Source organism: Neomonachus schauinslandi, chromosome 3 (assembly GCF_002201575.2).
Source record: "Neomonachus schauinslandi chromosome 3, ASM220157v2, whole genome shotgun sequence".
Classification (NCBI taxonomy): domain Eukaryota; kingdom Metazoa; phylum Chordata; class Mammalia; order Carnivora; family Phocidae; genus Neomonachus; species Neomonachus schauinslandi.
In genome coordinates, this window is record NC_058405.1 from 78,926,783 (window position 1) to 78,950,380 (window position 23,598).

General features: G+C 34.8%; 1 protein-coding gene across 2 annotated transcripts in view; it reads left to right on the top strand.

Annotated features, from left to right (window-relative positions):
- XPO4 (exportin 4) overlaps nucleotides 1-23,598 on the top strand; it is a 117,954-nt gene that overhangs the window by 41,819 nt on the left and 52,537 nt on the right. For both annotated transcript variants that reach the window (XM_044913582.1, XM_044913583.1), the window contains exons 5-6: nucleotides 8,737-8,853; nucleotides 9,592-9,745. In XM_044913582.1, coding sequence (XP_044769517.1) covers nucleotides 8,737-8,853; nucleotides 9,592-9,745 — 271 coding nt within the window. The remainder of the gene's footprint in view (nucleotides 1-8,736; nucleotides 8,854-9,591; nucleotides 9,746-23,598) is intronic.

Consider the following 23,598-nt stretch of genomic DNA (forward strand, 5'->3'; position numbering starts at 1 on the left):
GATTTCTTCAGGAGTACTGCTCTCCAGTAGAACTTCCTGTGTTGATGCAGATGTTCTGGATCTCTACTCCCAATATGCAGCCACTATACCAGACACATGTGGCTTTTGAGCATTTGAAATGTGGCTGGTGTGACTGAGGAACTGAATTTTTATTTTTTATTAATTGAAATTCAAATAGTTGCACATAGCTTGTGGCAGCCATATTGGACAGTGTAGTTCTAGAGACTTTGATAATCTAAAGGTCTGATTTTATGGGTGTTTTTTTTTTTTTTCCCCACTTAGTATTGGAAAGTTTTAATTGCTTACATAAAACTAACAACTTCAAATATGTGCATGTTTGAATCATTGCATTTTATGAGTCATTTTGGCTTTGTTTTATGTAGTGAGAAGCTCTCTTAAAAATAGTCCTCAAGATTCCATTTAAAATTTTTAGATAAAAATAATTGGGAAGCTACTTTTTACTTATGTTAATCTTTATACTTTCAGAATTTCTGTTGGTAGACATGGTCTCCATTTCTGATAATGAGCTTTGCTCTTGTGGTGCTGATGCCTCGGGATTGCCTACATTAGTTGTGTAATGGTAATCTTGTTATTTGCATGGATTTTTGTTAGCATTTGTTGCCTAAGTAATGGCCATGTGTGCAAACCAATGGTGGCTGTCATTGATGGCTAATGGAAAAACAAGTAGAGACTATAACTGGCCAGAAGGGGTAGGGAAGGGGTACATGCACCATGATGTTTATAGCAACATTATTGACAGTAGCCAAACTATGGAAAGAGCCTAAGTGTCCATCAACTGACGAATGGATTAAGAAGATGGGGGTGTGTATGTATATATATATATTTATATATGTTTTATATATATGTATACACACACAAAATGGTGTATTACTCAGCCATCAAAAAGAATGAAATCTTGTCATTTGCAGTGACGTAGATGGAGCTAGAGTGTATTATGCTAAGCAAAATAAGTCAGAGAAAGATTTCAGTCATATGTGGAATTTAGGAAACAAAACATATGAACATATGGGAAGGGGGAAAGAAGAGAAGGAAGCAAACCATAAGAGACCCTTAACGATAAAGAACAAATAGGGTTAATGGAAGGAGGTGGGTGGGGAATGGGCTAAATGGATGATGGGTATTAAGGAGGGCACTTGTTATGATGAGCACTGGGTGTTCTGTGTAAGTGATGAATCACTGAATTCTACTCCTGAAACCAGTATTATAACACTATATGTTAACTAACTAGAATTTAAATAAAAATTTGGAAGGAAAAAAATAGTAGTAGGGAAAAGGTTTAGAACTAAAGCTGCTGCTTAGAAATGTTATCCTAGACCCTACTGCTCTGAATCAAGTTACTCGTCATATTTTAGATTCTACTTGAGGACATACTGTTTTATTTGCTAATCTGCAGTAAAGGAGTCCAGCTCATTGTGATTGACCAGGATTTAAACTTTAGGAAATTAACTGGTAATTCTGGGATCTATATGTTTATGACTAATGCTTTTTCCTTTGTTGGTTTGTTGATCATGTCAGCTGGGATTTCAGTGTTAAGGTAGAATTTCTGTGGCCTGTCCTTATCCCCCACAAGTAGCTTCTTGGCTCCAGATACTGAAGGCACAGGAATTGTGTTCTTCTCTTTCTTTCCCCTTGGGTAATTTGACCCACCACAAAAAGTAGTCCCAATGCAACCTGGCATTTGGATCTTTTTGAGCCACTGAAATAACTGATGTTCTAAGAATGATTGGAACAGATGTAACTGTTGAGAGATTTTGCTCTATTCACAGTGCATACACTCTGAAAATAGTGGATAAATTTAATATCCTCATGAAATATTCCAAAACAGAAAGTTGTTTTTTGTTTTTAGTTGAATTTCTACTAACAAGATTAAGAACTTTTATAGTAGTACGGAGTCAGTAGTGGGAGGTAGAATTTAATTTCAAGATTACTGGATGAATTTACTTCAGTGACCACACTGAAACATTAAACTAGAAAAGTACTCCTACACTTACACGGTGTTAAATGCCCGCCATGCCACCGTGTGGCCATCCCTATTTGTCCTTGCCTGGCAGCTTGAAACTAGCTCATTTGGCAGGTCTAAAAAAATGTTACAGACCAGTACAACATTTTAATATATTTTCTTCTCTATTTTGTTCTGAGACTAAGAATTTGTGGGAATGCTGTAAGAATTTACTTAAGATTTTCTTAATCTCAGAGACATGAATATTAGTGGGAGGGAGGGTAAAATAGAACGTTAAAATCAACACTGAAACTTTCTTTAGAAGAGTAATTTTAAGAGCTATTTAAAAAGAAGAGATACCTGACTGTTGGTTTCCTATAGATGAAAGAGTTGATCTCATGAATTATTTAGTTTACTAACTTTCCCATCATTCCTCTTCTAGAATAATGTTCCCATCAACCTTCACTGGTCAGAAACTGTATGTAGTCTGGCTTTCCCACTTCCCTTTTATATTTTTTGGTGGTCCATCCCCTTATACTAGTCTAAAGTACATGTTCAAATAAGTTTTGGGGCAGTATAGTGTAATAGAACACTGATTCTGATTTTAGATTCACGTTTAGGCTTAAATCGCAGCTCTGCCATTTACTACCTTATTAACTTGTACAAATTATTTACCATCTCCAGGCCCTGATTTACTAATACTGTTTGTAGAATAAATGTGATATTGTCCATTTCTGGGGCTCCCCAGACAAGGAAAGACGATGTTAAGTCGATTAGTAAGCATTGAACAAACGTGTTTTATCTTCCTAGTGGTCCAACACCCTTTGCTTAATAGAACTTTGGGACATACACTCTAATACATCATCTCTTTTAATGCAAATAATATTTTAAGTATTGAAATTAGAAGAAAGTATACGTTTATTCATGAGTGGAAACTAATTGTGTATTTAAAAGAATACGGGTAACCAATGTAATAACTTTCCTTTAAATGCTTTTAAGAAGTCTCTTATAGTGTTAGTTCTTTACAGATAGTTTTATGGAAAAATAACTTATTATCATAAAACATTTCCTAAGGAGATTGTATTTTTTAAATACAGTCTGTTTTCCAGGTATCATGATGTATTTTCAGAGTAAATGTGTTGGTACAATGATTAAATAATATGTTGTTTTCATGCATGTCTTTGTGGACAGGCTGTTTTCTTTCTGTGGTTATAAAGGTTGCTGTGGTTACTTCATCTCGGTTTGTAATAGTATCAGACTCACTCTACTAATTTGAAAGCATTAGACCTGGAGACTTTACTTCCTAAGGAAATTAGCTAGATTTTTTATTTTAAATTAACATTTAAGCTAAATCTATTTAATGTTTATTTCCTTTGAAAGTAGTAGGCATATGTTAAATCACTTTTAAATAAGCTGTTTAATTTAGCATTTAAGCCTCCTGTCTTCCTCTTTGCCATGCTAGAGAGAAGTGGGTGAGAAATTCACTTGTCTACAGCAGTGATGCCCCTGGATGTGATAGCCAACCTAATCTCTCTTATCACAAGTCTCACTGATGTTTGCTTAGAAGAACAGCTGGAAGTCTGCTTTATGTATGGCAACCTTTCATAAAGTTTATTCTTGGTAATAAATCTCCTGGGGTAAGAGCCAGGCTATTATAAGAGACAATCCTCTCTCTGAACAAGAGTATATTATTTTGTCAGCTGGAGTTAGTGTTTGAATATCTTGTGCTTATGACAATAAGCTGGTGAGTAAGGCGAGCTATCTCTGAAGGGTATTTTTTCACTGTTGAAATTAATGGCTTTCACTAGAAATGAGAATGCTGCTATAGGATTGTGATGTGAAGACAACAGTTACTTAAGTTGTTAGTGAAGTGAACTTGTGAATTTTTAGTACTTCAGTGAAAGAAAACATTAAAACTCATTTATAAACTTGAGACCTCATTGAATTTCTTCTGTTTGTTTTACATATTTAAATTTTCTTTTTGAAATTTATCAATGCTAAAAAATAGTGAACACATCATGTATTCATTTTCCACTTGCCTTTTGTTAATATGGTGTTAGGCATAGAAGTAAACGTTGATTCATTAATCCAGCTAAGATTTACTGAACATCTACTATATTGCTTTAATGATGCTTTAGTTATAACTTTCTTTTTTTAACTGTTATCTTGTGATTTTAATTTGATGGGATGTAGATAATAATCAAGAAGTGGAACCAAAAAAGCCAAGATAGATATTTTTTATGATAATGATATAAATACTGTTGTTTTACTTTCTCAAATCATAAACTGCTGCATATACATAATCTTTTTACACGCATTATCTAATTGGAACCTTTGGACAGTCATATGAATTAGACAGGGCAGAAGGTGTTCACCCCTTTTATAGATGAGAAAACTGAGGCAAAGATAGATGAAGCGATTTGCTCAAGTTACTTGAAGTGGTAAATCTTAGACTGTTAAAACCCAGATTTTCTAACTCCTTTGTCAAAACAGTAAGATCCTCGTACTAGACTCTTGAAAGAGTCCTGTAGAGTATTTTAATTTAGAATTTATTTTGGACATAGTTTTTAAAAAATTTTATTATTTGATTTCTAACTTGTTGAAAACAAAAATGATCAATTTAGGACTATTTGTTAGTGCTAATCAAATTGCCAGCAGCAATGAGTGATAGACACCAACAAAGGATGGTGGAGAAAAACTGTAGCAAACATAAATCAAAAAGCATTGGGCCTGGCGTCACTTTGGCAAAGGATGTAAAGCCTCATACGTTTTAGTAGATTCCAAGTATTCTCTCTATTACAACATCATAAAATAATTCCCTTGGAATAATTCATTTGGAAAAATTTATGTGAAGGAAGTTGCATTGAAAATGTTTGCTGGCTGCGTTTGGAAAATTAACAGATATTAACTTAATTCTCTATGCTCTTGGATAAATGAGGCATTGTTGTTAACCTCTTACACTTTTAAGATTTGTACTAACGGTATTTTATACTGGTCTAATCACTGCTAACTTTATTAGACTTACTAGTCTTATAGTATACTAATCAGTTAACTTTCATCTGATTTCATTGAAATTCACCACTCTAAATTATTTACAACAGCTTTTGTTTCTGACCTTCTTAAGTATCAGAGTCCCTGTCTCTGGTACAGAAATAATATCTAGCCCTGACTGTGACAAAGGGCAGAGAGGCAGCACTTGAAGGTACTGATCATTATAGAGGGAGTTAAGAGGTAATACACTTGGGATGACCACTGAGACCTGAAAGTCTGAAACAGGCAGACAGGAACCTTCTACAGGGGTAAGAAAAACAAAACTTGTGATCTCTCAGAGGCAGATTTGATGCTTTTTTCTGCTCCCTTTCCTCTTTCTTTGTCCTGAGAAGGAGCTGTCCTCTTTTTCCCATAGGATTTCACTTTTGGCTTGCTTCCCTCGTTATTTCATTACAATGCACTGCACCTGCTATGAAGGTAACTTGATTTTAATGAGATTTAGTTGATAACCAAATACTGAAAATGAGTAAACATATTAGGAAATGAGTCCTGGACGCAACGTGATATGTGATCTGTGAATAGGGAGAAATACTGTGTTGAATATGTGTGGAAGTGCTTTGCTCTCTTGCTCCACAATCAGTGCTTAATTATTTATCATTCTTGAGGAATTTCTGTTAATTTGGCATCTTTGAACCCTAGTGGTATGGTATATCAAATGTTTATAATGTTAATCTAAAATCCTTGCAGGGCTTTCAAAATAAGGAGCAATTAAACTGATGTCTTTTAATGATGAGACTATCTTACTGAATTGTAGTTCTTTTAAAGCTGGTAGTTTTAGGTAGGTTAACACCAGAATATTTGGTTTCTGATAATACTTGTAACCATGCTGCATAATATATTTTTATGTATTTCTTACGTCTTTTAGCAGTAATTTGAAAAGAACTTACTTGCTTTAAAAAGTTCGTCTTTTTATTTCATAAGTATAAAGTGGAAAAAAGAATATAAAATACATACAGGTGATAGTAATGATATATAAATGATGTATACCTATGTATTAAAATTAGAAAACTGTGAACAGATGTTCAGAGTAATAACCTCTGTATGGTAGGATTGTGGGCAGTTTTCTTTGTGCTTTTCTGTACTTTCTAGTTTTTCTAAGATTAAGATATATTATTTTTATAGGACAAAGGTAAGAACAAAATATTCTTTGTTTGGAGAACTGAGTCTATCATAAGACTCTGTTTTGTTCTTAATTATCATGTGTTAAGAATGTACTTTCCTTTATGGATGAATTTTACTTAAATAACGTGAAAGTTTGCTGTTTTGGAGAGGTAATCTTTATTGCTGCTCATGAAACCATCCCATCCCCCTGAGGGCTCTTTGTTTGTCTGATGAGGTTTGTAGTTAAAGGAGACTTTTATTTTTAAAAGTTCTTTTTGGGGAGCCTGGGTGGCTCCGTTAAGCGTCTGACTCTTGATCTCAGCTCAGGTCTTGGTCTCAGGGTCAGACTCCTCATTGGCCTCCACGCTGGGCCTGGCGCCTACTTAAAAAAAAATGATAGAAATCCTTCCTTTTTCTAAGCAGCATTAACCTCAGAAAGTCCTCATTTTTCATTGTTCTGTCCCTTCTTCTTCACTCATTTTTTCATATCCTGACTTCAAACACATGCATGTACTCTTAGGAAATGTTTATTTCACATAAAAATAAAGCTTCATTGTGAGTACAGGTTGTTTCATTAATTAGAGTTGTGTGTTATTGAAAATTTGAATGTGGTCATAGTTTTAAAGTAGGCCATTTTATGGTGAATAGAGGTTGACATTAGTAGTTTGTGGGAATTTGTAAATTATTTGTGTAAATTTTTATAGTTAATTATTTGTGAGAATGATAAATTTGTGTTTAATGAGAGCTTCTGGGTTCATAATGTTCTATTCACTGAAGTCTTATTTAGAAAGGATGAGAGAAAAACCAAGGTTAAAAGACATAAAATATGGGATGCTATAAAATGTTTCCAGAATCAGAGGATCTTGTAATACATTATGTTAGGTCTCTTGCTTTGAATTTTATTAATTTGGATTTAATACCTACTTTCCCCACTAAAGCCTAGGTATATTTAAAAACTATGTCCATAGTTGGTCCCAGTGTTATTTAAATGTATCTGTGAAGTTTTGATTGTTGGCACTTTGATCGTTAATCACCATTTCAAAAGAAAGCTATTTTTTAAAATGCAATTTTCTTAACTAAAAAAAAAAAAAGATGAAGGGATTGTACTAGTGAGTTTCTAAAATTCTGTTAATGTGTAAAATGAATTGAGTAATACAACAGACTGTTTTCTCTATAAGAGGCTCTTTAGTGCTTGGTTTCTCAGACCAGGTTTCTTCCTCCATGTGCCTGGGGCCATGCAAAGGCAGTTAAACTTGTACAATTCTCTTGATGATTTGGGGACATTTTTGTATTAAAAGAAATGTATATTTTAATGTAAAATTACAAGAGTGAGTGCGTGTGTGTGTGTGTGAGTTTCTGTGTTTATGTGTGTGTGTTTAAACTAAACCAGGCATATTAAGAGTACTTTTACTGTTGTTGAAGGCAGCTTGGTCTGTACCCCCAGATTCCTGAAGGAATTTGCATGTATTCTCTATTGTTAGGGCTTCCTGGTGTGGCAGAGTCTAAGAAAATGCTTGAATGTATGGGCTGGTGTGTCATCCATAAATATTAATTATACAGCCATGCTTATTTTAATTGAGATTAAGAGGCAAATATGAATTTAATTCTTTTTTTTTTTACAGTTTTTAGAGGAAAGATTTCAGACATATGCAATAATAGACATATAGTATATTGGTCATCTAGTAACCATCATTCAGCTTCAGCAAATATCAACTCATGCCATTCTTTAGGAATTTAATTTTATGTATATTTGCTCATATTTGCCAAGATAAGCATCTGTAAGGTCAAGGTACTGACATCAGAAGCATTTCTGAACAAAGATGTTGCAGTTGGTGGGTGGGTATGACTGTGTTCAGCTGTTGTATAAGCTTGCATAAATAGTATCATCTTGACTTTAATCTTTCGGTTGTTCAGAGGTAGTGTGCATATTTCTGTTTAACCCCTGGAAACTTGCCAAAATAATTTGTATCCTCTCCATCCTTGGCACCTTGACTCTAAATAGTCTGTGAGTAATAGCAGTAAGTTGATGTTAGGAGCCTGTTGGATAGAGCCATTAAGAAGGAAAATCTTCATTTTCAATTTAAAAAACTTGAGAATTACCTCGTTAATGTTTTGGATGCTATATAATCTGTTTCACTTTCATCTGCTTTCGAAATACACTTTATAAACATGAGAACATAGAGTCAGACAGACCTGAATTCAGATCTCAGCTGGCCTGAATTACTTACCTTCTCCAAATCTCACTTGTTCAAATGTAAAATGGGGATATGGATTGTTGTGTGAAGTAAATGAAATAATACATTCAACACTGGTTATCTTGAAATGTTGTTTGCACTCAGTGATTGAATAGATGTATGTCCTGAGTTCAAGTCAGTTGGATTTGTGTAGCTGAAATTGAGGAAGTACTATTTGTAATTACTAGGCTACTTAGAAAGGGGAGCTAATCTTTACTTTGTCATACCTAGTTTTCTGACTGGTAGGTATAAGATCTAAAGGTATAACGGAAGATCTAAAGATATAATGGAAGATCTAAAGATAGAAAATGTTCTTTGAACAAATACTGTATTGAAACAAAGCATTAGAAAAAACATGCCTTACAGTTGTTTCTTATCAAATAATTACAGCAAACCCTGGCCTGTTCTATTCTAACTGCACTATTGAGTGAATTCTCAAGTTCAAGTAAAACTAGCAACATTGGACTCAGTATGGAATTCCATGGTAACTGTAAAAGAGTTTTTCAGGTATTGGTTTTTTTATGTTTTATTAGATTGTTTACTTTTTACACAATCTGTTCCTAATGGAGTGAGAACATTTTTTTATCTAGCTGAATGTGGCCTGTACTTGAAGATTTGTGTTGTGATTTCATAGCATTTAGTAAAGGATAAAAGATAGGATAGGATAAAGATTTGGTGAACATAGCTGACAGTTTTAGCTTTCTTGTTTAATTCTAGTCTTTAAACAAAAAGGAAATACCACTCCAAAGATCCTTAGATTATTTATTTTGTTCTTATTGCGTTTACATGTAACTAATTCAATTGGTGGGACTTTGCTGGCCTTAAAATAGGCCTGGCAGAATGCCAACAAGGGCCATGTATTTAAAATGTTATTGCAGATGGTGTGGGCTCTTTGTCTCATATGTATTGTTTGGCTCTGAAGTAAAGTTATGTGAAGGCATTGGCTTAAATCCGAGGGCTCTGCACTAAAGCAACTGACCCCTCCAGCTCTGTAGTAGTTGTCAAAGACTCAGCTTCTTTACGGAGTAGCATTTATATTACAGTAGATGCATTCAAACTGGTGTCACTTGAAAGCATACTTGTGATATAAATTATGAGCAGGCCTAAAAATGGAAAATGTTCTTAAAGAGGTAGTGTTTTTGCATTGAATATTTTAAGGTTTTTGTTTTGTTTTATGGTTCTTAAATGGGAATACATTTTGAATAAGCTTTTGATTGAAAAATATGTGTGATTTATTTATTATAGGAAGAAGACCTTCGTCAAATCTTCATGTTAACGGTTGAAGTTCTTCAGGAGTTCAGCAGGCGGGAGAACCTCAATGCTCAGATGTCTTCGGTATTTCAGCGTTACCTTGCACTCGCCAATCAAGTCTTGAGCTGGAACTTTCTTCCTCCAAATTATATCCTTTTAACAACCAAAGAGTTTATTTGTGGTAATTTTCATAGATGACTTAATTATGGCTAAAAGTACTTCATCTCTGCAGGTTTGTAAAGCATGTTGTTGAAAGAAAAGTCTTTTTAGAAATGGAATTTAATGTTTTTTTCATTTTATAATACACAATGCAATGGACTACTTACAGGATTTAAAATTTCATTTACAACCTTGTAGAAGAGAGTCAAATAAACAGAAGCATTTAGTGGATAAGGGGGCTATTGCTAACTAAGAAATAGCAGTGTTCCTTAGGAAGGAAAAGGAAGAAGGTGGGAAGCAAATTCAAGAAACTGAATCATTTCCTCCATGTGACATGTGATTACATTGGATTTTTTGGCTGACTCTCGTAAGACTAATTTGGCATTCTCTAATTTGACCTTTATGGATGCAATTGTTCAAGTGTAGATAGTAAGGTAGTAAATATGTTTATTCTTTGAAGACCTTTTTTAATATAAAAATATAAAACTTTTATTTCTACCTAATTAGCTCATACAAAATAAGTTTAAATGGGTTATATTGTAGGTTCGTATGTCTGCTTTTTAAAAATGAGTTATTAAAGTTGAAAAATTTGTATTTCTTAGTTTAAGGTTTATGATTTGCTTTCTAGAACATTTGCTGCCTATTGATAGATTGAAAGCAGTACTATCTAGTGTCTCTTCATCTTTATCATAGTTGAATCAGACAAATCTAGGTTCAATTCTTAGCTGATGTTAGGCAAATTACTTAACATCACTGAGTCTCAGTTTTTCCAAATATAAAGTGGGGATATGGATTGTAGAGTGAATTAAATGTAGCAATACATTTAAAACACTCAGGAGTTAGCTACTATTTATTGAGCTTTTAATAGTTTACTTGAATAAAGAAGCTCATCAGCTGTCTGTGTTTTGCTTTTTTCTTGACTTAATATATAGGAAATTTAATTTCCCTTGTTATACATGTCTTTAATCAGTATTTTCTTGGGGGCCTGGGTCTGGGGGGTTAAGGAATCTATTTAGCAGAAAAAGATGACAAGCATATAGGAAATACATATTCAGCCATACCAGAGATTTAAGGTGAGACTCATCTTTGCTACAACAGAGCCAAGAGTTGCTACGTTCACATAATAGAAATTACCTACTGTTTTGGGCTGGTAAAATTGTGGGATTTTAAAGGGGCTGAGTGGGGTTAGGTACAGCGTTTTCTTCTATTTTCAAGTTAATACACTCATGTAGTAGAAAACTGTGAAAAGCTGTACAGGGTATTGAGTCTCTGATTCAGTTGAGTTCTCCAGTTTTCTTTCCCCAAGGCAGTCATGGTGAGCTGCTGCTCTGTGGGGCAGAGCTTACAGGGATGTTAATCACTTTCTGCTTTTATCCTTGCTCGCTGATCATCTTTCTACTCATTATTAATTTTATGTCTTCAGTATATTCTCTTTGGTTGTTAAAAGGCACATATTTTCTTAGGTTTGCTTTTTAAAAAATTTCCCCTTTGAGTGTTGCAATATAATTTTTGCTCCAGTTTTTGTTAGTAAAAAGAAAGATGTTGAAAAACTTTGAGACAGATTTAAAAAGTAGCAGGCCATATGGAGTTATCAAAACATTAATTACATATGTAGGGAAAATCAACAAAAGTTACACTGCATATATTGGAGCCAATTTTAAAGTCTGTGTTTTAGGGGGAAATGTAGTTGGCTGAAGAGTGACTGTTTTGTAAAGGCAAACAGTGCTGTGGGAGTTTGGAAACAAAGTTTGTCTAAAGATACACACACATAAAATATTTTCACAAAGTATTTAGATAAAGCTTTGGAAAACCTGTCATCTGCAGGCTACAGTGTTCCCAAAGGAAATAATTCCTTGTTTAAAGAAAAGTAGATCTTGATCTTGACCTTCATATATTCTACTTCATGACTTACAGATGTATTCATATCTGACCATAGATGTTTGCATAGTAGCCATTTGTTGGCCACCTGAACTCCAGTTCAGTACTCCTTCCTTTAAGTGGACTAGCTTTAAATGTAGGGGAAAGAGCATGGCAATGGAATTTAAGCTACACTTTTAGTGCTAATTAAGGAAGTCAGTTTCAAGGAACCCGATTCTGGTATAATTTCTAGTTTTGGCAATTCCTTGGTGATCTCTGTAACCATTGGGAAGGGAATTGGATAATTATTTAGCTTAGTACCTTGAAGAGAGCCTACAGATCAAATTTAACTTAGTTAAAATAAAGTGGTTGGCTTTTTAAAAAATGATATATCTTTTAAGTTAGAAGAATAGCCAGTAGACCTTGTAGAATGTGTGTTTTGTATCAAATATATTGGATCATTTAGAATGGTATCATGTTAAATGAGGCTGTGTTAAATTGCCAGTATTAGTCCCTATTCATAATTTTTTGTGATGTGCTTTTTATTTTGCATCTTTCTATTTTGATGTAATTCTAAACATACAGAGATACTACAAGAGTAATTCAAAGAATTGGGCGGATGTCCTAATACCAAGATTCATCAGTTGAAAACATTTTGTCCCTTTCTTTTTCTTTTTCTTTCTTTCTGTCTCTACATACACATAATTTTCTGTTGTAAGGATATACCAGATTTCTAGTTATTCATGGATCAGTTGATTGACAGTTGGGTTGTTTCAGCTTTTTGGTTATTATGAATAATGCTGCTGCTATGAACATTCATTATAAGTTCATGTTTGGACTTACATTTTCATTTCTCTGGGATATACCTAGGAGTAGAATTGCTGGATCATGTGGAAACTCTGTGTTTAATCTTTTGAGGAGTTGCCAACCTGTTTTCTAAAGTAGCTGTACCATTTTACATTCCCACCAACATTATATGAGGTTTCCAATTTCTCCACATCCTGGCCAACACTTGTTATTTGTCTGTTTATAGCCATCCTAGTTCATTTGAAGTGGTGATCTCATTGTGATTTTGATTTGCATTACCCTGATGGTTAATGTATTAAACATCTTTTTATGTGGTTGTGGGCCGTTTATGTATCTTCTTTGGAAAAATGCCTGGTGAGATCCATTGTCTATTTTTTAATTGGTGTGTCTGTTTAAAATTGAGTTGTAATAGTTCTTTATATATTCTGGATACAGGTCCCTGAACAGATACATGATTTTCAAATATTTCCTCCATTTCTCTGAGTCATATTTTAACTTTTTTATGATGTCCTTTGAAACAGAAAATTTGAATTTTGATGATGTCCAATTATTTTTTCTTTTGTTGTCGTATCTCAGAAATCATTGCCTGATCCAAGGTCATGAAGATTTATGCCTGTGTCTTCTTCTAAGACTGGCTTCTTAAATGTAGACTCTTCATATGAAGACTTTGATCTGTTTTGAATTAAGTTGGATATATGATGTGAATTGGTGATCAGGCTTAATTCTTTGGCATGTGGATTTCCAGTTATCCCAACAGATAATTGACTATTGATTAGAAAGATAGAAGAGGCTGGGGGAGTAGGAAGTACCTGAGATATGTCATGGTGGTGAATGATTGCTCTGTCTGTTAATATGTAACTTAATTGCCCTAACGTCAGTTTTTAATTTAGAATACAAAAGGATTGATAGGAGAAATTATTCATATAAATCAGTGATCTGTAAGGTTAAATATGCATGCTGAGCCTCCAAGTTTGTATTTACATAGATAGTTGTTGATAAAGGATATGATTGTAGACCAAAATATACATTAGATTGCCTGGAAGGAAATTTTGTATCGTTGGCTGCTGAAGCTTTTGGAAATTTCTTACAGAGAAGTATGTAAATTATGATATAAAAATGTTATCAAGAAAGCCAGTTGAAGCTAACTCAGCAGTGGAGCTAGGATGTGCAGAGAGGTATTAATGAAAAGAATACATGAATATTAAGATATTTATTAATATTTAAGAGTATATAATACTTTGTTTTGCAGTGATTTTAGGTTAGGTTAATGTACATACATAGAGTTTCACTGAAGACATCATAACTCTACAGCAGTGGTTCTCAGTTGGGGTGATTTTGCACACTTGAGACATTTGACAATGTCTGGAGATGTATTTGGTTATCACTTCTCGGGAGTGTTACTGGCAACTGGTGGGTAGAGGCCAGGGTTACTGCTAGACATCTACAATGCACAGGACAGCTCCTACAAGAAGCAGTTATTGTGCCCAAAATGTCAGTGATCCACACAAAAACTTTTATGTGAATGTACTTAATAGTATAATTTATAATAGGCAAAAAGTGGAAATGACCCAAGTAGCCATCAACTGATAAATGGATACATGTGGTTTACCCACATTATACACTATTATTTATCAATAAAAAGGAATGCTGATACTGATACATGCAACAACATGGATACACCTTGGAAACATCATACATCCTAAGTGAAAGAAGTCATTCACAGAAGACCACATGTATGATTCCAGATTAGTGGTTACCTAGGGCTGGGACGGTTGGAAGGAAACAGGAGGTGATGGCTTAGGTGCATGGGGCTTTTTGGATGATGAAAATGTTCTAAAATTATATCATGGTGATGGTTGCATAACTCTGAATATACTAAAAACCATTGAATTGTACCATCAATGAGTCAATTGTGTAGTATGTGAAGTAAGTCTCAAGGCTTTAAAAATATCAGTCATGCCAAGGGTTAGAAATTGTGCGGTAAAGGTCAACTGCCTACTGTTGTAGAATGTTAATAGAGGGAAATTAAGGGTAAAGATAAAGTTTTGGGAGATATTCCTTTTATGGGGCCATTGAAGTAAAGGGAGTGAGAAAGATCATTCAAAGAGAAGCAGAGAAGGTCAATGGTAGAATCTTTGGGTACAGCAATAGTAAGAACCAGGAAAAAGCAAGAGATTGAGCAGGGCAGTTCAGACAAGCAGAGGGAATAACCAGGCAAGGGAGTCTGGGAAGCAAAGATAGATGAGTGTTTAAAAAAATAAAGGTAGTAGACATGCTCTGTTACTGATAAGGAAGATGTAGATTGGGTATCAGGGCACAGATAGTCATGTGGAGATCTGTTTATTTGAGTACCAGGTGGGCAGGTATTGCACAAAAGCCATTTCAGTGATTGAGTAGTGATTGGTAATTGAAGTAGAAAGTGTCGGTATTTTGAGGACCATGAACTGTGAGAAATGGAGTGGCAGTTTGAGACAATTGGAGGTTTGGTTTAGTTTTGTACTTTATGCTTTGGAGAGATGAACCTGTTTATTACCCAAGGGGAAGAAATCAGAATTGAGGCAAGAAAATAAGATGTTGTAGTGCTAGATAGCCAATGGTATGGATGTTTAGATAGTCCAGGATGCAGTTGAGGTAGTGAGGAAGATAGTAAGCTTTAGGATGTATGGCATGCCTACCATCATGATCCAAGATTCTTAGCTATTAAATGCTGGTTTGATCAGCTTTGCCCACGTTTGTTCAAAAGTAGACGAGCAAAGTGGTAGAAATCAGCATGTGATGGAATTTTCAATTGTGTGTATGAAAAAATGTGTAAACCCATTGTGAAGTTTCTTCTTCAGTCCTTTTTTTTTTTTTTAGTTTTTCCTCAAACTGTTCTCTGTTTATACCTGATATTGTACACTTTAAAAGAAAGGTCAGTCTATTAAGTCATTAATCAGTATATGAAGAAGTTTATGTATTATCCTTCCAGGGATATTTCTGCTTTACAAGGAACGTATCCAGGAGAAACCAGCAAGAAGAATTTAACTTCAGGCCATTGGAAGGAAAGGTTATGTTGGGAGTAGTCCCTTCAGTCCTAAGTCATAATTGATTCTTCTGAATTATGTATTAACCTATACTGTAATATTTTGAAAAATATTTAGTAGTTGAACTTTTAAACTTGGTAGTTCTTGTATCTGTTTTCTTGCCTGTGATACCCCACTGTATTACTTACAGTTATTATCCCATTATACGTACTATAGTACATAGAACCATCATAGCCAGTAGGGCCTTTGGCTATAGGAGAAAGGTAACAAAACTGCTTTTCTGATGTCAACCTGCAGGTGGTTGGAGAGCAAATGGAAGGCCCACTGAGTTGTTTGCTCCTGTCTGAGCAAGGCTGTGCAGTTTTATTTTCTCTTTCTAAGCCCACGGATTTTTCACTTATTACTTTTTATAGTTTAAATCCATGCAGGAGCAGGGAGGAATGGATTGAGCATTAGAAAAAAGTCTCCCAAAGAGGAAACTTAACTTACATACTTTTTAACTCTCTGATCTTAACTGCTTAGTAATTTAAGGCCATTGGCAACTTAAAAGTTGAACTTTACATGCCAGGAGCTGTGTCCTTTGGTGCCCCTTTGGCTCAGTAAGTTACATCATTTATGTAGGTGTCTGTTGGGCAGGTCTGACTTAATTACTTTAAATGCCGTATTTCTCACTAGAAAATTATTTCCTTTCAAATTATTTATTTATAAAGAAATATATCCATTGAGTTCTAAATTCTGTGAACTGTCTAGGTTATCAGTTCAATAAATTCTTAATGAATGCCACTACTTACAAGGTAGTCCTGGGCTGTACTCTGAAGCATAGAGTTTAAGATTATATTATTTGCAAAATGATGTCGATGGGAAGATGGTAAAAGAGCTGCCCACTAAATACATGTTTTTCCCGTGTATTAGGTTTAAGTGAGTAGTGAATACTCAAGAAATTACAATTGTTTGGAGAGTTTTGGTTTTTTAATATCTAATGTGAATTCTTGAAGGCCATTCTATACATTTTAATTTTGATGGCAGGATTTTTTTGTTCATATCAGCATTAAGACCGTGTGGGTTTAATCTTTTTACCGGTTAAAGAAACTTTGCTTTTGCCATGGGTAGAACTGTACTTCCTACCCTGGTCGGTTGTCTTTAGCAGATTTTGGTTCATTATCTGGACTGGGGAAAAGTGTGTGAATCTGTTACCACTAATGCAAAATCATTGTTCTACTGACAGTAGGCTGGTAGCGTGATCTTTATATATAAAGATTACACAACTGCCCACACTAGACAGTTCTTGTGAGAGATCAGACAGTGATTAGTATTAACATTGTGGTCCCGCAGCTCAGTCTGAGTTGAATTTTTAAGTTCCTTGAAAGAGGGAATGATGCCTTTTCTCTCTCTTCATATCGACTTTGGTTGACTAGCCTCACCCTACACTAGGGTGGGTTAAGTTGGAATGGAATACAAAAGAGGGCTTGATAGCCTGAAAGTTCTCTGACCTAACCACCAAAACATGTATCCACATCTAAATGTGTAGCATTAAACTGCATAAAAATAATGGAAATGTAATCTAATTGGGGTAAACATCACCACACTGTAGTCTTTTGAATTTTTAATCTTAGGTCTTCTATTTTTTAATCCACTTAGGGTAGTAAATATTCCTCATTATATATCAGGTTTCCTTCACAAAGAAGAAAGAAGTGGGTAATTGTCCTATACGGAAGACTTTAAGATTTTACTCACATTTTTAAGTCATCTAAAATATCTGCTTGGTACATTATATCTTTTCATTAAAACAACTGTGTTCTTAATTGACGATTCATGTTCAAAAACTTATGTTTGGCATTGATAAACAAAAGATACATGTTGACATAGCATAAATTTTGGATTAAGAAGTACTATGGTATTTTTTTTAAGGCATTGTGACATAATTCATAAACCATATAAGCCACACATTTATTTATTTTTTTAGAGAGAGCGCACGTGAGTGCAGGGGTGGAGGGTGGGGGGGGGAGAGGGAGAGAGAGTCTCAAGCAGGCTCCATGCCCAGTCCACACTGACGCAGGCTCAATCTCTCAACCCTGAGATCATGACCTGAGCCGAGATCAAGAGTCGGATACTTAACTGACTGAGCCACCCTGGTGCCCCACAAGTCACACATTTAAAATGTACAATTAAATTTTTTCTTTAAAGTTTACTCAAGAGTTGTACAACCATCACCACCATTGATTTTAGGGAATATTTATCATCCCAAAAAGAAACCCCATACCCTTTAACATTCCCACCCCCACTTCCCCCCCCACCTCCACCCCCTTTCAGTGGCAACTACTAATCCACTTTCTATCTCTATAGATTTTTCTATTCTGGATGTTTTATTTAAATGGAATCATACAATACGTGGGGTTTTTTTGGTCATTTTTATGTGGCATGTTTTTGAGGCTTATTCAAGTTGTAGCATGTATCGGCATTCCATCCCTTTTTGTTGCCAAGTAATATTCCGCTGTGTGGATAATACCATGTTTTATTTCTCATTTCATCTGCTGATCAGTTGTTGGTCATTTGAGTTCTTTCCATTTTTTATTTATTTATTTTTTAAGATTTTATTTATTCATTTGAGAGAGAGAGACAGCATGAGAGAAAGAGCACGAGCAGGGGGTGGGGGCAGAGGGAGAGGGAGAAGCAGACTCCCCGGGAGCCCGAGATCGGGCTTAATCCCAGGACCCCAGGATCATGACCCAAGCCAGAGGTAGACGCTTAACCAACTGAGCCACCCAGTCACGCCAGTTCTTTCCATTTTTTAAAAACAATTTTCAGTATAGAATAATGCTGCTGTGAACATCTTTATACAAGTTTTTCCATACTTGTGGATGTATGTTCCCATTTCTCTTGGGTGTTACCTGTAGGATTGGATTGCTGGGTCATATGGTAACTATATATTTAACATTTTGAGAAACTGTCAGACTGTTTTCCACAGTACCTGCACTATTTTGCATTAACATTGTAATGTACAGGTATTCCATTTTGTTTGCATCCTCACCAACACTTACCTGTTTTGTTTGTTTGTTTGTTTGTTTATAACCATCCTGTTTCATACAAAGTGGTATCTCATTGTGCCTTAGATTTGCCTTCCCTAATGGTAAATGCTGTTGAGCATCATTTCATGTGGTTATTGACCATTTTTGTATCTTCTTTAGAGAAATGACTGTTGAGGTCCTTTGTCCATTTTTATTTATTTATTTATCATTTATTATTTTTATTTTTTATTTTTAAAGATTTTATTTATGTGAGAGAGAGAGAGTACAAGCGGGGTCAGGGAGAGGGGCAGAGGGAAAGGGAGAAGCAGACTCCCACTGAGCAGGAAGCCCGACACGGGGCTTGTCCCAGGACCCGGAGATCATGACCTGAGCCAAAGGCAGAGGCTTAATTGACTTAGCTACCCAGGCGCCCCTCCCTTGTCCATTTTTAAATTGAGTTATTTAGTTAGTTAAAGAATCTAGATTCTTTTTTTTTTTTAATTTTTGAATTGTAAGAGTCGTGTATATATTATAAATATATAAAACAAATCCCTTGGCAGATGTGTGATTTTCAAATATTTTCTACCATTCTGTGAATTGACTTTTTACTTTATGATAATGGCCTGTGAAACAGAAATTTTTAATTTTTTTCTTTTGTTGTTTGTGCTTCTGATATAATATGGCTTTGCATAACCCAAGGTCAGAAAGGTTTTTTTAGAAATAGACTTTTTTAGAGCAATTTTAGATTCATAGTAATATTGAGCAGAAGGTACAGAAATTTCCTATATCCTCCCTTCCCCCACACATGCACAGTCTCCCATGATCAATATCCCCCCCCAGAGTTGTGCATTTGTTATCCATTAATGAACCTTCAAGTGACACGTCATTGTCACTCAAAGTCCATGGTTTAAATTAGAATTCACTCTTGGTGTTCTGTGGGTTTTGACAAATGTATAATGACATGTATCCACCATCACAGTACCATACTGAGTAGTTTCACTGCCCTAAAAAGCCTCTTTGTTCCACCTATTCATCCCTGCCTCTCCCCAAACCCTTGTCAGCCACTGATCATTTACTGTCTCAGTAGTTTCTCCTTTTCCAGAATGTCATGTAATTGGAATAATATAGTATGTGGCCTTTTCAGATTGACTTTCACTTAGTAATATGCACTGAAGATTCCATATTTCTTCATTGCTTGATAGCTTATTTCTTTATTATCACTGAATAATAGTCTGTTGTCTGGATGACAGTTTACTTATCTATTCATCTATCAGAGGACATCTTGGTTGCTTCTAAGTTTTGTCAGTGATGACTATACAGCTGTGTGCAGGTTTTTATGTTGACACAAATATTTAACTCCTTTAGGTAAATACCCAGGAACATAATTGCTGGATCATATGTAAGAGTAGGTTTAGTTTTTTAAGAAACTGCCAAACTGTCCTCCAAAGTGGTTGCAGCATTTTGTGCTCCCACTGGCAGTGAATGAGTGTTTTCAGCTCCACATCCTTGGTAGCATTTGGTGTTGTCAATGTTAAGATTTTGGCCAATCTGGTAGGTGTGTAGTGGTATCTTATTGTTGTTTTAATTTGCATTTCCCTGATGACATATGATGTGGAGCATCTTTTCATGTGCTTATTGCCATCTGTATATCTTTGGTGAGGTGTCTGTTAAGGTCTTTGGCCCATTTTTTAACCGGGTTGTTTGTTTTCTTATTGTGGAACTTTAAGAGTTCTTTGTGTATTTTGTATAATAGTCTTTTTCCAGAAATATCTTTTGCAAATATATTCTACTAGTGTTTGGCTTATTCTGTTAATATTGTCCTTCACAGAGCAGAACTTTTTAATTTTAATGAAATTGAGCTTATTGGTTCTTTCCATCATGGATCATGACTTTGGTATTATATCTAAAAAGTCATTGTCAAATCTGTGGTCATCTAGATTTTCTTCTATATTCTAGGAATTTTAGTTTTGTGTTTTACATTTAGGTCTGTGACCATTTTGAGTTAATTTTTGTGAAGGGTGTAAGGTCTGTGTCTAGATTCTTTTTTTTTTTTTGCTTTGGATGTCCATTTGTTCAGGCACTATTTGTTGAAAAGACTGTCTTTACTCTGTTGTATTACCTTTGCTCCTTTATCAAAGATTATTGGACTTCATTTATGTAGATCTGTTTCTGGTCTCTTTATTCTGTTCCTTTGATCTAGTTTGTCCATTGTTTTCTCCAGTACCCACTGTCTTGATTATTGTAGCTTCATAGTAAGTTAGATAGTGTCAGGACTGCGACTTTGTTCTTGTTCTTAAGGCCACAAAAATTTAATCTTATATTTTATTCTAAGAGTTTTACGGTTTTTAGCCCATACAGTTAGGTTGGTCATATATTAGGTGTATCATCATTTTAAGTTAGTTTTTGTATATGGTATAAGGTGGAGATCCAACTTCATTTTTTTGCATGTTGAATATCCTGTTGTTTCTGTACCATTTGTTGAAAAAAATATTTTCCAATTGAATTGTCTTGTCCCTGCCATCCCCCACTCTGTGTAAAATTACCCAACTGTAAATGTGACAGTTTCTGGCTTCTCAATTCTATTCCATTGGTCTTTATGTCTGTTACTATGCCAGTGCCACACTGTCTTGATTATTATAGCTTTGTAGTAAGTTTTGAAATCAGGAAGTGTGTGTCCTCCAACTTTGTTCTTTTTCTTTTTAAGATTATTTTGTCTTCTCTCCCTTACATTTCCATATGAAATTTAGAATTAGCTTATCAATTTCTGCAGAAAAGGCAGCTGGGATTTTGATAGATGTTGTATTGAATCAGTAGATCAGTTTGGGGAGTATTGCCATGTTAACAGTGTTAAATTTTCTGATCCATGAACATGGGATATCCTTCCATTTATTTAGATCTTTAATTCCTTCCAACAATGTTTTATAATTTTCAGAGTAGAAGTTTTGGAATTCTTTTGTTAAATTTATTCCTGATGTTTTATTCTTTTTAATTCAATTGTAAATGGAGTTGATTTTAAAATTATTTTCATATTCATTGCTAGTGTATAGAAATACATTTTTAATGTTAATCTTGTACCATGTAATGTTGCTGAATTTACCACGTACCATGTAATGTTGCTGAATTTACTGGCTCAAATAGTATTTTTAGTGGATTAAAAAAAATTTTTATATATATGGTGTCATCTGCAAACCATTATCTTTATTAAGGACTTATTATATGTAGGTTTTATATGTGTAAAAGGTAATTTATGAAAGTATCCTCCACCTCAGGCCTGGGTGGAGCAATGTATATAGCTCCTGGGATTTGGTAGATGTTAGAATCACCCCCTGGCCCAGTGAGCTAATTACTTACTGAATTAGTCTCACTTTGTTGATGGAGACTGAGATGAAATCTACCTGCTTTCATTCTGTTTCAGATCATTGCTGTCCAAAGAAAGTGTCCCTGGTCCCATGATCCTCTGTCATATCATCATCCCAGTTTAAAAATGGCCTCTACGATCCTGGATGGTCTGATCTCTGTCTCCTTCTCAAAACTTTTCTCTGCTATTTTATTAGAGCTGCTCTCACAAGCTGTTTCCTTCTGCCTTGGCATCTCTTCACATGGACTTTCTCTGCCTGGATACCTTCTCACAGTCTAGCATGTAGTAATAGATGCTTAACAAATATATATTATTTAATTAGTGAGGTAAGGTGATTTGATTCCAAAGTATTATTTTAGTTCTTGGCTGTTTGTTTATGCTGCTAAGATTATTTAGCTAGGAGTTCACCTGGTGTCCATAAATGCTTAAGGGTTTTGGCAATGCTAATCATAAATCACAGTATCATTTTGTAATAAGAATGTTTGGCAGGTATGTTTGGTATGTTGACTTTAATAATACTTCTTTTTTTAGTTTGGTTACACTGCCTTTTATTGATATTCTATTTTTGTGGATCTGATTTGGTTTTAGTAAAAAAAATTTCAACTCAGTCTCTTGGAGAAAGCTAACTGGATCATAAAATAGTAATGGGATATAGAAGCCTTCACCTAAATTAGGATTTCCAGTAAAGCCAACGTTACTATTTGCAGGCAAGGCTTGGGAAAACATTCAGGTGAGGTCAGTTCTCCTTTATTTCAAAGGACTTTTGGTTACTTGGACTAAATGCTGTCTGTAAGACTGGGCTCATTTGTTCTGTGTTGTGCCAGAAAGAGAAATAACAGTTTTTATTGTTAGAAAAATTCATAGTGACAGAGATAAATGTTTAAGAAGAAAAACTTGGCTTTCCCTTTGCCTCTGAAACTTGGTTTTATTAATGAGGTGGCTTAAAAAGAATACGGGAAGATGGAGAAATTAAAGTTTTTATTACTTTTGTAAAATGTTCATTGTTGCTACAAGATCTTCCTATATCAAAGTATTTATAAGTATAGGCTATGGTAATTTTCATACTCTCTCTCTGTTTGTTTGAGGATGATTTGTAGTTATTGTATAACTCATTGTCTTTTTACTGTCCGTTACCACCACAAAATGATACCCTTACTAAAGGTGTTAGTAGATGAACAACTCATTTGCATTTGTAAGGACCAGTGTCTCTGAAGATGACTTTTCTCCCCTCGTGTTAAGATATATGTGCTTACTGATAATACTCTTTGTTGTTTGAGACCTCAAGACTTGTTGTTCGGGACAGAAGACTTAGTAGGATTTATCCAGTGACAGTCAGTAGCAGGGTGCATTCATTTCTGTCCTTCTGGCTCTTAGCCTAGTGTGTTTCTCTCTGGTCATGCAGTTATAAAATAGGGCAGGTGGTACATTTATATGCTTTTGAGTTCTTAGAAGTTTCTGAGCTTTCCTAAGCAGAGAATTTTAGAGCTAGATAGGAACATTGTGAAACAGACAGTAGGGAATAGAGAGTTAATTCTTCGCTGTTCTGAAGTGCAGTTGAATTTACATCTAGCTGCAGCTGATTTTCCAGAGGATTAAGATAGAGTTGAACTTAGAAGACTGGTTGGGTTTTTGCACTTCAGAATTTGAACTCTTGCTAAGAGGGGAGTGGGGCTTGTATTTGATACAATGACAAATATTGTACTATAATTTGTGGTTTTTGAATTTGGTGAAAATATGGGAAGGTAAAGTAAGATTAGATGTGGATGACAGATTTTTAAAAAGACATAGGATT